Source organism: Syngnathus floridae, chromosome 3, assembly GCF_059516105.1.
Source record: "Syngnathus floridae isolate MCC-2025c chromosome 3, RoL_Sflo_1.0, whole genome shotgun sequence".
NCBI classification, from domain to species: domain Eukaryota; kingdom Metazoa; phylum Chordata; class Actinopteri; order Syngnathiformes; family Syngnathidae; genus Syngnathus; species Syngnathus floridae.
In genome coordinates, this window is record NC_142415.1 from 9,640,653 (window position 1) to 9,656,595 (window position 15,943).

Sequence of the window (15,943 nt, forward strand, 5' to 3'; positions counted from 1 at the left end):
AAAATCTTGAGTGAGGTTGCATGAAGACCTAAAGCAAATCACAACTGAATAAAGACCACTATTGGTGTGATTTTAGGAGAAATGACATCTTATGTAAAGAATTGTGAGTCATTTTGTCAGTAATGGCATGCGCACACCAACCTAGCAGTTTTTTTTTTTTTTGTTGGTCTGTTTTCTTCTTATCCACAGATGTATCGCTATCTGCTATCAATCATAACCTGTAGGAAATTACTTTGTCGAAAGTGAACTATAATTATGACCTCCCAGCGCATTCAAATCCTGTGTAGCTTTATTTTGTTTTATGAGGTTTTCTTATTAGTACTTTAATGTAAACACTGATTTTATTTTGTTTCCAATTGTCATTTGCTATTCATTCAACCGAAGCTTTCCAAAGTAGGGATTAAACAATGTCTACTGATATGTGACAAGAGAACTAGCACTTTTTTTTGCCTCTCACAGGAAGAGCATTGTGAAGCTATATGTCTCTTCAAAGTGTACTCCTCTGAATGATGTAGTCTGCACACTATTTCTTCTTGCTTGAATATTTATACCCATGCGTTCATCAAAAAAAATTGAATAAAGAGAACAAAATACTGACATCATGACTATTTGCTCTGTGAAAGCTATTAGGAAAAAAATGCATTTTATTCATATTCATGTACAGTATGAACTACAATCTCAGGTATCAATGAGTGGACTTCATCTGCAGAGAAATTAGCTGGACTTATTACAAGCACAGTCTCTTGTTGTTCTTTTATGTCACCCATTCTTTTCCTTCAGCATTTTTCAAACAATTGAAGCACATGTAAAATTATGAGCTTAATTTTTTTTTTTTGCAATATGTTTTTGAAAATATTTATTTATTTATTTAATTATTTTTTTGTAGAAACGTAACCATTTGATGGTTGCTCTCTCCAAAAATGAGAGAGAATATTCCTACATCCAGTACCCTTTCCCATACATACACAGTTGGCAGAATAACACACACGAATTATATCTTGGCTTGGATTTTGCACAAAAATCAAGCACACGCTGCTGGTATTTCATGTCCAACATTCTACACAGCAGTCTTAGTTTTGTCCCAAAACAGCCTTCCACTTTGGGCCGGTTTACTCATGTACATAATACTACCAATGCAGAGGAAAAAAAAATCCATTAACTCTGGAAAAAAGAAGAATCTCAACCCCCATTCTCAAATACATACAAATATAAAATCCCAACTGTTTTAATTATAGCCAGCATCAACACTGAATCAATAAATCACAAAAAGCAGTGAAAAGAAACTGAGCACCAAAACAGAAAACTGGAAAAGGGAAAGAATGGTTCACATTTAATGTTATTAGTGATGCTCACATCATTCATAACTCCAGCAGAACGGCAGACATTTCTAATCCATTTCTGCAGTGTGCATCCACACATTGGTCTCCTAATGTATATTTTGCTCCCATCACATTTGTTATTGAGAACTAATGAAAAAAAATGCAGGTGACTAACTGATCAGACGCAGATGAGTTTTTGAGTGATGGGCCTTTATTATATTCCTCCTATAAGCCATGGTTGCCGTCCTTACTGAATTTAAATTCAAGAAAGGAAGGGGCAATGGAAATATAAACTGGTCGTATTTTCAAATCAGGCACCACTTTATTTCATTTACAAACATGAAGCTGCAGAGTGCTCTGCAATGATGATGTCACATGTTGCTCAAAATTCTATTATTCCAGCTGTAAAGGCCCACCACATTATTTCAATCTAAGAAATAATCGCTGGTATCTGCACAATCTTTACCAGGAAATCAAAACAAGCTTGTTGAACAGACGACCATTATAGACAAGTGAAAGGCATATCTACCACATCTTACTTTCTGCACAAGGTCACCGTTTCCATGGTGACAAACCGATGGCTAGTTTTGCCTCCTTATAGCTTATCTATTTTTTATTCCTCTTCCTTCATATCTTCCAGATTTCTGTTTGAAGACCCCATCTGACCGTTGTGGGTTTATCCTTTCTCCACACACCTACTCTTCTTTTTTTACCATTCCGAAAAAAATGAATGAAATCAGCAGCAGACTCCTAAAACAATGCTTTGATGGGCTACAAATGATGCGGCCTCAAATTAGAGCATTTTTCTTGTGATCTGACATCAATGACACCAAGCTGAAAGTTCTCAACCCCCGCTATGCTTGGCATATGGATGGTGAAAAAGTCTAATGCTGTTTGGTTATCACTTTTGCTCTCTTGGTCTGCAAATGAAGTGCTGATGCAGTTTAATGAGACGTAACCTATCTCCCTTTTTTTGTGCCAGGTCCCTTGCTGCTTCACCGAGTCTGTTAGCCCTGTCTGCATTGGTCCGACAGGGTCACACTACATTACAAAGCTGCCTCATTTGCCTCTTTATCTGTACCAACAGATGGACTATCAGCACATGAGCTTGTGTGACCCCAGGGTGATGGCGAGGTAACGCCACACTGCATGGACATACATCATAACTGGGTTAAAAGGGAGGGTACTGACTGCAGCCTTATGCTCCCCTTCATTTTCTCAAGCAGTATTCTGCCATCGTGCGACACATGCCGACGGCTAAAGCGAGACAAATGAGACATGGCAAGGGGTGGGTAATGTCCCTGAATTAAGCAGCAGAGACAATCAAAGAAGGACAAGCATGGGGACACGGAGTAAACGAGAAGGGGGGAAGCTACAGGGGGCCTTGATCAACATGAAAAACAGGAGAAACTAATTGAGATAACAGGAAACAATATTTATAGGAGAAACTAATTAAGCAATGAATTGTAAATAATGGGTAAATGGAGGTCTTACTCGTTATACTACAATGAATAGTATATGGCTGCTTTAAGGTGCCTCTAATGCATGTACTAATTTGACTGCTTTCGTCTTCAGACACGCAGGCTTGCCTTTGATATCAGCAAGAGCTTTTCCCTCAAAAGGTTCTCCTGAATGGCAGCAAGTACTGCGGGATTATGAAAATTAACTCATTTTATGCTGGAGTAGTATAGACAGCTGCCTCAATGTGGAGTGGACGCCGTACACTGAACAACAAGCAAACGAAGGCTTGTATACACTATAACAATGCCCCTCGCAAAACCATAACAGCTGAGACCAAACACTAAATTGAATGAAATTGTCTTTCTTTCAGTACAAAACCTACATTCCATATTCACGTTTGGCAAACCATTCTTTTCCTTGTGCAACATTACACAGAGAGAGAGAGCGAGAGATAAAAGAAAAAGGAAAACGAGCTAAAAAGCTATCACAATTAGTTTTTGTCTTCAGTCACCAGACAGTTTTTAAATAAATAAGCTTTGTTTTTGTAAAGACACTTAATAAAGTATCATTGGTGGTCCCTTTGCCAAATGCTGATTTAGCACGGTCGTTGACATTGGAGTCTCATTGGAGTATTCTTCTTTTTCTTCTTCTTCTTTGCGGTGTCCTTTGTGTTCCTAACACCGCTCATGTTGAATATTACTGTATGCGAAATGTAGGCTCAGATTTGGGTCTCTTGTACATTGTCTTTTGAACAAGCTTGAATCAGTAAATGTTCCTGTGTGGTTGAGCTGTGTATGGTACTGAGCATTGAGGGGTGATGATAAGTGCTCTTGTAGGTGTTGTAGTGGTTGTAGTGCTCCAGTGGGGGCAGCGATAGGTGTCTGTCTATTGCAGCAACACCTGCAAGCTCTTCTTCAACTGTAATGACTTCCATAGAGGAGGCCGGGCCGTCAGGATCCTGTTGGTTATGCTGCTTCCTCATTTTGTAGAAAATAACAAGTAGAACAGCAGCCATGAGCGTGATGGCCACAAAGCAGCCAATGATAATCTTGGTTGTTTTCATCACCTCATCCAAGCCGTTGAGGGCTCCCTCTCCGTCCAGATCGAGAACTGGAATGGTGTAAGTCCTCTCCGTGGTCCTCGTTGAAACCGGGGTCGTCTTTGTGGTCGAGGAGGACACCCAACCGAACGGCGGCAGCGGCGTGTGGCTATCGTCACCCGGGCTCTCAATGGTCTCCACGGTGACTGTTGTGAAATAGGTCACCCCGCTGTTTTCCACAGAAGTGACATTGAGCACAGCCGAGGCGGAGATGTTTCCCGCAGTGTTGCTGACCATACAGGTGTACGTCCCGGTGTCTTGCATGGTGACACTGGTGAAGTTAAGCGAGCCATCGTTGAGTACCGACAGTCGCACCTTATACGCCCCGTGCGTCACCAGGGAGCCATTTGGTGTGAGCCAGCTGATGGATGTCAAGGAGCTTGTACGACATTTGAGCTCTGCACCCATGCCCTCCGTCACATTTAAGTCAGAGGGTGGCTCTATTATGACAGGAACATCGCACTGGAAGTAGCTATGATCCAATTCACCAATGTAGCGACCTTTAAAGAGCGTAGGGGTATGGCAACGGGCACAGCAACTCGTATTGGCGGGCACGGATTCCTTGAGCCACCAACTGAGCCACAAGATATCACAGTTGCAATTCCAAGGGTTGTGATGAAGGTGGACCCGTTCCATACGATGCAGAGGTGTGAAGAGGTCATGTGGAAGAAAAGTCAGGTTGTTGTGAGCAAGGTTTAGCTCCACCAACGACTGCAAGTCGTCAAAGGAATTCCTCTCAATGGTTTGGATTTGGGCGTGCATCATCCACAGCTTCTGGAGGTTGACTAATCCTGTGAAGGAGCTAGGCTTGACAATAGTCAGCTGATTTCCAGACATTTCCAGTTCTTCCAGTCTTACCAGTGGTAAGATGTTGGGGATCTCCTTCAGGTTGCACATTCCCAAATTCAAATAGCGCAAATTGCTCAAGTCCTTGAAGGCTCCATCTGAAATGTAGGAGAGACGTTTGAGCTCGCCCAAGTCCAACCTTCGAAGCGAGGGGACTCGGTTGAAGGCATAGGACGGTATACTTTCGATAGGGTTGTTCCGAAGCCACAGTTCCTTTAACTTGGACAAATACTCAAATGCTCCATTGGGGATTGTCGTGAGTCGGTTATCAAAGAGCTCCAAGGTGTTTAGGCTTGCCAGTCCATTAAAAGCGCCGATTTCAATGCTGCGAATGTGATTCTTGCTCAGCTGCAGAATCTCCAAGTGGCGCAGGTGTTTGAAACTGTCCACCTTGATAACCTGTATGAGGTTGTCCTGAAGGTTTAAGTAACGGGTGTTGGTCGAAATACCGTCAGGCACGTCCCGTAGACTGCGACGGGTGCATATGACTTTGCTGAACTGGTTACTACACGAGCAGACAGAAGGACAGGTCTGAGCACGAACTAGCCCGGCCACCACCAAGATCTGAAGGGCCAAGAGTAGCACGAAGAGGGGGTTGGATAGCGCCCCCTTTAGCCTACGACTTCTCATTGTCTGGCGCTGGAAGGAGGAGATCATTTTGTTCAGCATTCATAGTTCATCTGCTGTTTGAGTTTTCTGCAACACAAAAACAAAGCAAAACAAGACAAAAAAAAAACTCTGTGAGAAACACAAATCAGAATTTGGACATTGCATTGTAATTTGGAGGACTGAGAGCACACATGGCACGTAATTTTAAATATCTAGTTGTCTAGTTCATCTAGTTTCAAATAACCCGATGCGAGACTGTTTGCATGCTGCCCCATTTTAAGTCACACATGACCTTTTTTAGCACTCACAAGCATTTAATTGTGTTCTCATCTGTATGAAATGGCAATTTGATTCCTCCATACAGTGCAATACACATACCAGGAAGATTATCTATGAATTATGCAATGAAAACAAACATGCAAATTAAGATAAAATGTCTTCGGCTGCCCCTGCATACTCAAATATCCTATAAAAAAGCGATATTATTTTATACTGCAAAACTAATAAAGCCTGCTTTTAGATTTGTGTTGCACTGCACAGGTTTGCATGTGATTATAGAAATGGATGTTTCAAGAGAAACATTTGTTTCAATAAGAAATGAAATCAAATGAGCAAGCTATGAACTTAATCGTTGCATGAAAATGAACTTCAATTCCTTTATTTATTCTAGACAAAGGAGAAGCTGTCCAATACATTTTTAATGTGATGAGTACTGTTGCCTACCTGGCATTTGTCTGGCATTTGGCATTGCCGGCGCAATGACCCATTTACATTTAATTACAGTCCAATTCAACACGAAAACCAACAGCCAAAGAGTGAGTTAAGAAGACTCATACGCTACATCTGAGCACACTAACTTTACAATTATCTTCCTTCTTTTCACAGAATAAGCTTTCTTTAGACTGGATGAATGAATGAAGGAAAAATTCAAATTAATTAACTGATTAATCAATCCCATATGAACATGACTGGTAAAAATAAGATGAACAAGACAATGTACACATCACTGCTTACAAAGGAGTAGGATGAAATGATCCGGCCCTAACCCTTTCCATCACTTCTGAGAAAATTCATAGATACTTAAATTATATAACAATTTCCACCTTTTCAATACTACTTAGAAAACCGAAAAATAAATCATATCAGCCTCCACAATGTCGCAAAAGTAGAAAGATCAAAAACACCAGCTCGATATCCATTCAAGGTGTGAGTGTTTAGGAATTTGCTGCCTTGCAGAGCACCAAAAATAGACCAGGACATTCAAATAACAAATACAACGTACAACAGCAGGCATCTAGTTCATACAGCATGATTGATGCGTTTAGTACCCCTTATTATGTTGTGCCCTAGAAGCAACCTGCGTCAACACACAACACAGTATACCAAACATTTCACATGCAATATGCTGAGCAGATACAGTAAAATAGGTCACCGTTTATTCTTGACTTATATTATTTCAAATTCACTCATTTCTGGTTTTGCTATTGGATCTTTCCAACCTGAAATCCTAACTTGTCTGTTAATCATCTCAAGGCAAGGTATATGGATATTATGACTTATGTTTGCCACACCACTGGAAAAATTGTCAGCTCAGGTGGAACTGTTCTTTTGCTTGTAAGACAGAGTGGCTGGATGAATCAATATAAAAGGTACATGGTACATGTGGCTTATTTTCTCTCCAGCCAAGCTACCATGCTACTGCAGCATTGGGAGGCTGCAGAGGGACAAGTCTCTGTTGAAGAATGAGATGGAATGAGGCCTCCCACTGGCAAAGGCTCATTTTATCTGCCCGGAATCACAAATACTCTGCACTACCACCTAAACACAGCAAGTGTTGAACGTAGCAAAAACACAGCAAGAATGATTGGTCGATAAAATATTTCTGGTTCCATTTTACTGCAATGTTTATGAAAAGTGCTTAAGTGATGATTGTGTTTTGTTCAGAGGCAGCAATTATACAGTAGACTTGGATATATGCCTTGCTCCTTTTTCCCTCCATCTGCTCGGATTTAAACATGACAATCCCTTTGCACATAAAGAGAATACAAAAAAAGCAAATAGATTCGATCCAACATTCTCATAATTGAATCTCGACAGCTCAAAATGTATTTAGAGCCGCTGAAAGCAGTTTGCTGTTCACATTTAAAATCCTGGCTTCAACATAAACATACACCCACATTTACTTTTGTGCCAGCAGCCACTGGCATTATGGTTGATGTTACTGAGATTTATCGATTCATTTCTTAGAACAAGTCTGACACAAAGGTGTTATAGTGACAATTGCCCTATTGAAGCCTGACCAAAGTAAATGTACTGATCATATCGTAATCCAAACCCCCCCAGGAGCTGTTTTTACATCTTGCTTCTCATGTGTTTTGGTAATGGGTAATGGGTACAAAGACACGTTTTCTATTTGTCTGCTAAACTATGTTGAAATAAGTGTACACTAGTACAAAAAATAGCGTACTACGAAAGATGCATATTCTCTCTCTCTCTCTGTTTCTCTCTCTCTCTCTTCGTTCTTTATTTGCAAGATGGGCATCCAACTGGGACAGAAACACACACATCTGTATTTAACAATGCAATGCAGGTGGGAAGAAAAAAAAAAGTAGCTCAGAAATGCAGTACCCACCAGATAATCAATGTTGTGTAGATACTACCTACACAAACCTGCTACATTTTAGCATTGACCGCATTCTAAGTACTTATAGAACTGTAGCATGACGATGAAACCCACTTCAAAGATGAATTACTATAAGACTACTTCCAAATGTTGTTCGTTTGTTTTTTGATAAATATTCCATTGTAATTTATACAGCTGCGGTTTTGTGTTCATATAAGATGTGGAGGTAAATGTATTTTAAGGCTGCACGCTTAGAGGTGGGCTAAACAAGTGACACGAATACTAAGCGTGCCCTCATCTTCAGCCATGTGGGCATTTCGCCTTAATCTCTCTGCAGAGAAGAGAACAACATGCATGGAAGTCCCTTGACAGTGATTTAGCCCATGCAATTATCATAATGGAGGCAGCATAAGGTAATGTCTGATTAGGAATTGAATTATCACTTGATGGGTGTCACTAAACCATTCACTTGCTTTCCTTCTTTCCCTGTATTGGTGAAACATTCCAACCCTCCCCCATATCAATCAAACGTTTGCACATGCCGTTTTGTGATCTAGAGAAAAAAACACATTAAAAAGGGTCAATATAATGTAACCAAAAGAGAACAGGTCAGTAAAATGCTGTAGAATTTTGCAAAACTGCAATAACTTAAACCAGTCATATTGCTAAAATAATATCCCTCTGACATCGTTAACAAATGCACATCTTGTACAAACCACATTTTTATTATATAACCTTTGATGGATGTGGCTAAATATGGATGTTTGCACATTAACAGAAATAAATAGGTATGTACTATCATTAGTAAATAACGCACATATTTTTTAGGTCACGATCAAGCTTGCACTCGTTCATGAAGAATTAAATCACTATATACCTATCTGTGTGCGCCAACTCTTAAAGTGCCCACAAACAGACTTTTTTTTTTGTTTTTAAATAATTTTCATAATCTTAATGATTTCAAAAGAATTTTAGTCAATATACAAGAAGAATTTCAAAAACAGTGATCGGGGTATTGGTCAAATTACAAACTACTTTGTTTATATTACAGTTCAAGTTAACATAGAGTGGGTAGTAGTAATTAGTGGCGGTAGTCTATTTTTTTGGTCCTTGCAGCAATTGTCAGTTTGACCATAATTCCAGATGGCAATTTGATTGCTCTCAGTTTAGTGTCTGTTTTAATTTAATATCCTCCAGCCTATGGACACATGTGATGACACACGTCACATGGAAGGGAAAACGGGACCAGTCACCGGAAATTGTGATCAATTTCAATAAGATCGTCTTATCTACCCTATGGGCACAGCAGGGGTTAAACTCGGGTCATAAAGGTCAAGTGTAACACCTCATTGTGCATTGTTCATCATGAAAAACATCTGTTCCCTTTTCTCTTTCTGCAAACAAGCTTGTTCGCTAGCTGTCATTTATCAGAACCATTGCAACATTCTCGCTCATAAATTAGTAGAGGCATTTCCCCTCAACCCCCTGAGCCCATGCACATGATAAACGGTTTGGATTCTATGACACTGGCCTATTCTGAGTGTAAAGTATGCCATTGTTTCACTGAAAACCATAAACCTATTATTTTGTACATTTGAGGGCATCGGGCATACATCATATTGACACTTTAATGCTAAGGCTCATGGTCCAAAGCATATTACACATAAATATGAAAAGTGTTTCATTGTAACTACTTGAAAATTGCATACACTGTGTGCAGAAAAAGAAGAAGCAATCATACATTAGTAGAGCACAATGTCCAAAAAATAAAACCCGAGAGCGTGTTTCATTTGACATCGCAAGATCATGAATATTGTATCGACCTAGATTATGACTAGGTGTGTTTACGTGCATTTAAACGTGCATGACATTTTAAAGACTTGCAAAACCATTCTATTCGTCCATCCTCAAACTCAGTGTGTGAGAAGCTTCTCCATATCCATATGGCTTGTGAAGTGAAACATTTACACACAAACAAGATTCAGAGGACACATGCAGTGAATATTTGCAAATGTTATGAATCGGTAATGTGTTAAATGGATAGACTAAATAGCATTCAGCTCAGCAGTAGCTCTGTAAGTGGTAACATGAGGAGAGACTTGTCAGATTTCATATCACTGAAATGATTTCACACAGACTTCTCCTCCAACTAATAACTTTACTAACAACAGGGTTTTAATTTTTTTCAAATATAGTTTATCTTCAAGCAGGAGGTGGCAGGAGACTCGCGTGAGTGAGGTAAAGTGATTCAAAAGAATTGATTCACCTTATATGTGCATGTAAACATGTAAACAACAGCAGATTCATCCCAAGGGAGGTAAGTGTTTAAATGACCAAATACTGTTCCTTTCAATAAAATGGCTACTACAAATACACACAATACTTACACAATAAACGTGTTTTGATATGTTAACATTGAGTTATTAATTGCATCTGTAAATTATTCGAGGAGCAGTGCATTGGTAATACCTGTTGCATTGCGAATTCACTGCCTCTTAAAGGCTGAGATGTTGAGATTCAATCGCGTCACATGGAGAATGACACAACCGCCATGAAGCTTGAATGGCCGAGTATTGGCAGAGTGGCCTCCATGCAAACAATGCTCAGTCACAGCTATTCTTGTAAAGCTATTCTCTGCAAATTGACTGAATGCAAGAGTGTGCTCTCTGGGGCTTTGGTGTGCACATTAGGGTGAAAAAATACTGGCAAAACTTATCATCATAGAGCCCACGCTTCAGTCTTTTGCACTTGTCTTTTTTTTCTGCCAACACACTATGATAATATTTTATGGTACCTTGAAGTCCGGCCACAGTCTGTATGTTACAATAGACTTTGGCTTGAGTTTAAACTTTCATCAGCATAAAATGTATGTATATCTTTTTTCATTTACTTTGGGCATCAAGAATCGTATGGAGCCAGACATTCCAGATCATCATTCAGATTTAAAAATGTTGGCACAAAATTTTGATGCAGAATCAAATTGAAGAATCGGAATCAGAACCGGAATCGTCCACATTAAAAAAAATGCCCGATCCTACTTTTCATATTGTCATAAAGTACAAGCAGATGAAAAGTCTAAGATGATTAATTAAATAACATAAAACACAAGTCACTTTTTTTTTTCAAACTTAATTCAGGAAGAGTCTCTTGTTGCACATCTGATTCTTTAGTATCAACTGTCACACAATGAAAATAGTTCCACTTTTATCGTTATCCTACAGCTATAGAGGAAAATTAGGTAGCAAGGAAATATTTATTAAATTACATTTTATAACGCCGCGCTTACACTATAATGACATAATCAATGTATGCTTGTGAGGTATTTGTATAATTTCTGTCCACTTTGAGTCACCATCCTTCTACACACTACTGACTGTGAATGTGCTTATGGATGCCTTGTCCAATTTGACTAAATACTTAATCATAGATTATATAGCACTTTGTTTACAATTTTATGTTCAGTTGGTCCTTTCTTATTGTCGCTGCTCATACCTTTTGAATTGCACCTTGGGGAAAAATATGGTGTTTTGATTACAAAATCACATTCTATTCTCTAAAGTGATGCACTCAGGGCTAGGATTACTCCGCCTACTTGCTTATCATTGCTTTTCAGTGTGTGCTATATTATTATTTTCAATAATTATTTTCAGTGAATCGTGTTTCCCAGGCCATCCATCCATTCTCATCACTGCTTATCCTGTTCAGAGTCACGAGGGGTGCCTGAGCCTATTCCAGCTAACATCATACACCCTGAAGTGGTCGCCAGCCAGTCGTAGGGGACACATAGAAACAAACAATCATCACACCCACATGTACACCGCCACTGAGCAGGAAGTGATCCCACGCTGCCCGCACACAAGCCAGGCGAGTGTACCCCTACACCATCAGTGGCTTGATGCTAAAGCCTTGAAACAAGGAGGTGGAATTGAACCTGCACCCTCCTACCTGTGAGGCGGACGTGCTAACCAGTGCACTACCGAGCCGCCCTGCACATGCATCATTACAGGGTAAATCAGACATCCTTAGATAAGAATCAGGCCTTATGCAAATGTGAATACAAATATAATAAGTATTGGAAATCTGCAGTGTAAATGTGTCGGATTGTCCCAGTCAATGCAGTCCTGACGCCATCGATCGAAGTACACTGATCTACTATATCATTTACAATTGCCAAGACAATGCAAATAAAATAAAAATTATCATTAAATATATCATACAGTATAATCAAATATAGATAATAAAATAATACCTAAAACATGCGATTAGATGTAAGTTAATCATTAAATAAAGAGAACTGCCAATGGTTGCTACTGGACTGATGTGGCGATTATGCTCATTTCATGGAGGTGTATAACAACCCCCCCCCCCCCATCCCACTATTTGCCCAGTGTCTTAAATAGTTTCTGCAGACACATTACATACACAAAGTATGAAAAATTACAGTTAACACCCACTGGTGAAACTTAAATTGAAATTTCTCCATTTTGGAGTGGCGGTTCTGTCTAGGGCATGCATCTATATTTCAGCTAAACCTGGCTGCTGCCAACCACTGAAAGGTAACGCTATAACGCCAGACAGGCCCTAGGTAATCATTTCACCCCGTCTATTCCCAGGACTAATGCACTGATAAGAACAAACTGAAACCATTTTATATTTTCCCCCATTGTTACAGTTCAATCACAAGACTTTAAAAGAAAACTAAAAAAAAAAAAAAAAAAAGCAATAACTGGAAAAGAAGTTACAATTGATGTCATATGAATTGGTGACCCCTTGGTTTAGGTGAAGAACTGAACCCATGTTGATTTTATTTTGTAAAGAATTTGTATTTTTTATGACGCACCCCAGGAAGAATAGTCTTCACCATGGTGAAAACAATAAGTAATAATCAATAAACCATTGACCCATCAAAACAGAGAAACTAGAGTGAGTTTCAAATTCAGCTCAAGAGATTTTCTCATTCTTACAAATTATGTAGACACCCTCACAAGATTGATTCATGATTAAATATCCAAGGAAAACCTTCTGCAGTTATCTATAAAGATCTGATGATCAAGGATAAAATTACACACCACTCATTGGTGCTTTCTGCTCCCACAAAGGCTTGGAATGCACCCCTATGAGACCGTAAGTACAGTGTTGAGGGATAATTACAGCAAGTCTTAACATAAACAACAAGAAATACATTTAAAACCTTATAAGCTTAACTGCTTCAGTAAATGTTATAATTTACCCCAGGGATATGAGTTGTTTACTGTAAGATAACATTAGTGCTGCAAGATGGATTCATATCTTTCCAGGAAAATGATTGGACTTATATTCAAGTCAATGGCTTTATTGGTTCAGTATAAGTTAAAAGACAACTATACTATAATTCTTGATTATTCAGACTTTCACTACATTAGATATTTAAGTGATCTATTTGTATGTATTTGTACAATATAAAGTTAAATCCACATTTGTACCATTGCATACATTAAGTTCAGTTACCACATTGTGATGCAACATGCCGCCAGCACTGAGTTCAACTGGAAGATATGCAGGATGATACAAAAAAAGGAAGAAGAGCAAGAGGAAAAACCAATGGAAAACGAAGCCCAGCATTTTAAGTCCAGTAATATTCCTTTTTCCCACGTAACAGAGAGGAACTATGCCTGTAACTCACTGTGAGTTCAATTAAGTTATATAATGTGGTTAAAAAAATAAATGCACTGCCAAATTCCCAACTCTCTGCATTTCAGTTCAATTTTTCAAAAGGTGAGTTATTAAGTTGAGGCTACTTTGTTTAATGTTACAATGATCTGACAGTTTAAGTTAGCTTATGAATATTTAGCACGGAATACTTTGAATGTTGTTTGTTATTTATCGTCTCAAGTGTGAATTTGAGAAAATTCTCATATTTATTGGGCCAGGTAAAGTCCTTAAAAGCCTTTTTCATATGGCAAAAGTGTTACAGTATTTGACTGGCCAGCCTGTGGGTAATTCATCAACATTCTCAATTTCTCACATAAGCACAAAATTCAGTGAGATGATTCACAAATTACCAAAGACTAAGCCACATATTTCGGTCGACGAGTAAAGCAAGCAGACCATTCCCTTTTTTCCCCCTCCTAAATCTGCAAGCAGCTCGATAAGGTTGCGGGGATGTGGTTTCTTTATTGATCCCTGTGGAGGAATTCTCTTTACACTTGCTCTCTCAAGGGAGGTCACAAAAGGGCATCTTCATTCCCAATGATTGTGGCCAAGAATCAGCAGGGAGACACTGTTACTCAAGGGCAGGGCACAATATTGCACATTTATTTTTTAACCAAGTCATACAACTTAATTGAACTAAAGTCCATTATTTTATCATGGAAAGCGGTTGGGCAAATTTGCATTGCACTTTCAAGCACAGTGTCACAGCCGTATATCCTCTCTGTTATGTGGAAAGAAGGATTATTACTGGACTGGTAATACTTTACTAGAAACATCATCCTAATTACGGGGTTTTTCAAAAGGAAAATCTCGTCCCACTATGAAACCCAGACATACAGAAGTCTATTTTTTTAAGTGAACCTTAAGCAAATACCTTTTCCTATGCCTATGCCGAGCAGAATGCTCATAACTATTCATCCGAAACATATCCTTGCCATCATCTCCTAAGGTTTCCTGGTGAGTCGTGTGCTAATTAGCGACTCAAAGATACAAAGGTAGATATTGAACAATGTTCTAGCACTGAAATTGCACTCGACGCTCTCAATTCGAGGACACCGAACATTCCTTCACCTAAGCCAGCTAGTCCATCCCACAGCAACAATTCATCGCTGGGAAAATTAAATTTTCTCCAACCAGATTACTGTAATTATCAAACTCACAATGAAGGAGGAGCAGAGGATTAAGGTCTGTTTAAAAATAACCACCATCAAATATATTTGGACTCAATAACGGAGGGAGTGGGCATTTTCTCACTACGGGACTTTGATTTCCCCTACCTCTGTTCTTTTCTCTCTGTTAAGCTGCTTTGATCAACCGGCAGAGGATGCATGGTGCTTGGTGGTAGAGCATCTTAAAGTCAAAGCAGAGGAAATGCAATTGTTCAAGTGGCAGTAAACTATTTTGCAAAAGATGGATGCAAGCTGCATACACAGTGTCTGAAAAAGGCTGGGAGCTACCCAGAGCCTCACAAATCATCACCATGAGCCAGATTATTGTTCTGCCTCCGCAAGGTCATTTGCTATACCTGCATTTCTGTTGTTCTTCTTATTGGACTACTTTTGCCCTACGAACATTACATGCGTTCCTAACTTTTGTACTATCGCACTTATGGCGATAACAATGGAGGCGGGAAAGTTATGCTGTTTTGTTTTATAGCTCGAGTGTTTTCTTATCTCTGACGGCAGACGCTGCGCAGACTTGTCTGTTGTTATATGTGAGTTTTGTTGCTAGCGATGGATGATTGATTGCGTGTAGCTTGCATTGACAGCCTACGGTAGGCAGTCCATCATGTTTTTTCTTTCATTATTTCTTCATGGTGAGAAGTCTCAGCTGGCATGCTAATAAGCTGTTAAAGGCTGGTGGTGCGCCAAAATATGCATCCCTGTCAATCTGTCCTTAATGTGTCATTGTAATGCATTTTTGTTTTCTAGTTCATGCTGAATAGCATGTAATGATAGAAGATCATTAAATAGCGTGTTTGTCACATTCATGCAAAAAACATATTGGTTAAAGTGGTTCATAATTCATTATAAACAAACTTTATCATGCACAGATATATATAAAAAAACAATATCCAGCAACGTTATAATTTTATTTCTGGTGGACCAATTGGGACACCTCCCGATACTCTTTGATAAGATCTGTGTGAATTTCTTCTGTAAGCTTTGTAGCACGATAAAACGAGGCAAAGGACATTTTTCAAAATCAGGTTATACAAGGCACTATTTGTCGTACCTGGTCAGCCTTGGTTCAAGTATGACTTTTATTCTCGTTGCCTTGAGTCTCCTCACAAAT

The 15,943-nt window shown here is 39.1% G+C and overlaps 1 protein-coding gene across 1 annotated transcript in view; it reads right to left on the reverse strand.

Annotated features, from left to right (window-relative positions):
- Positions 1–626: 626 nt before the first annotated feature.
- Positions 627–15,943, reverse strand: part of LOC148400396 (leucine-rich repeat-containing protein 4C-like) — a 40,744-nt gene continuing 25,427 nt past the window's right edge. Inside the window, exon 2 of the mRNA XM_088371882.1 lies at positions 627–5,421. Coding sequence (XP_088228008.1) covers positions 3,499–5,394 — 1,896 coding nt within the window. The 5' untranslated portion in view covers positions 5,395–5,421 and the 3' untranslated portion in view covers positions 627–3,498. The remainder of the gene's footprint in view (positions 5,422–15,943) is intronic.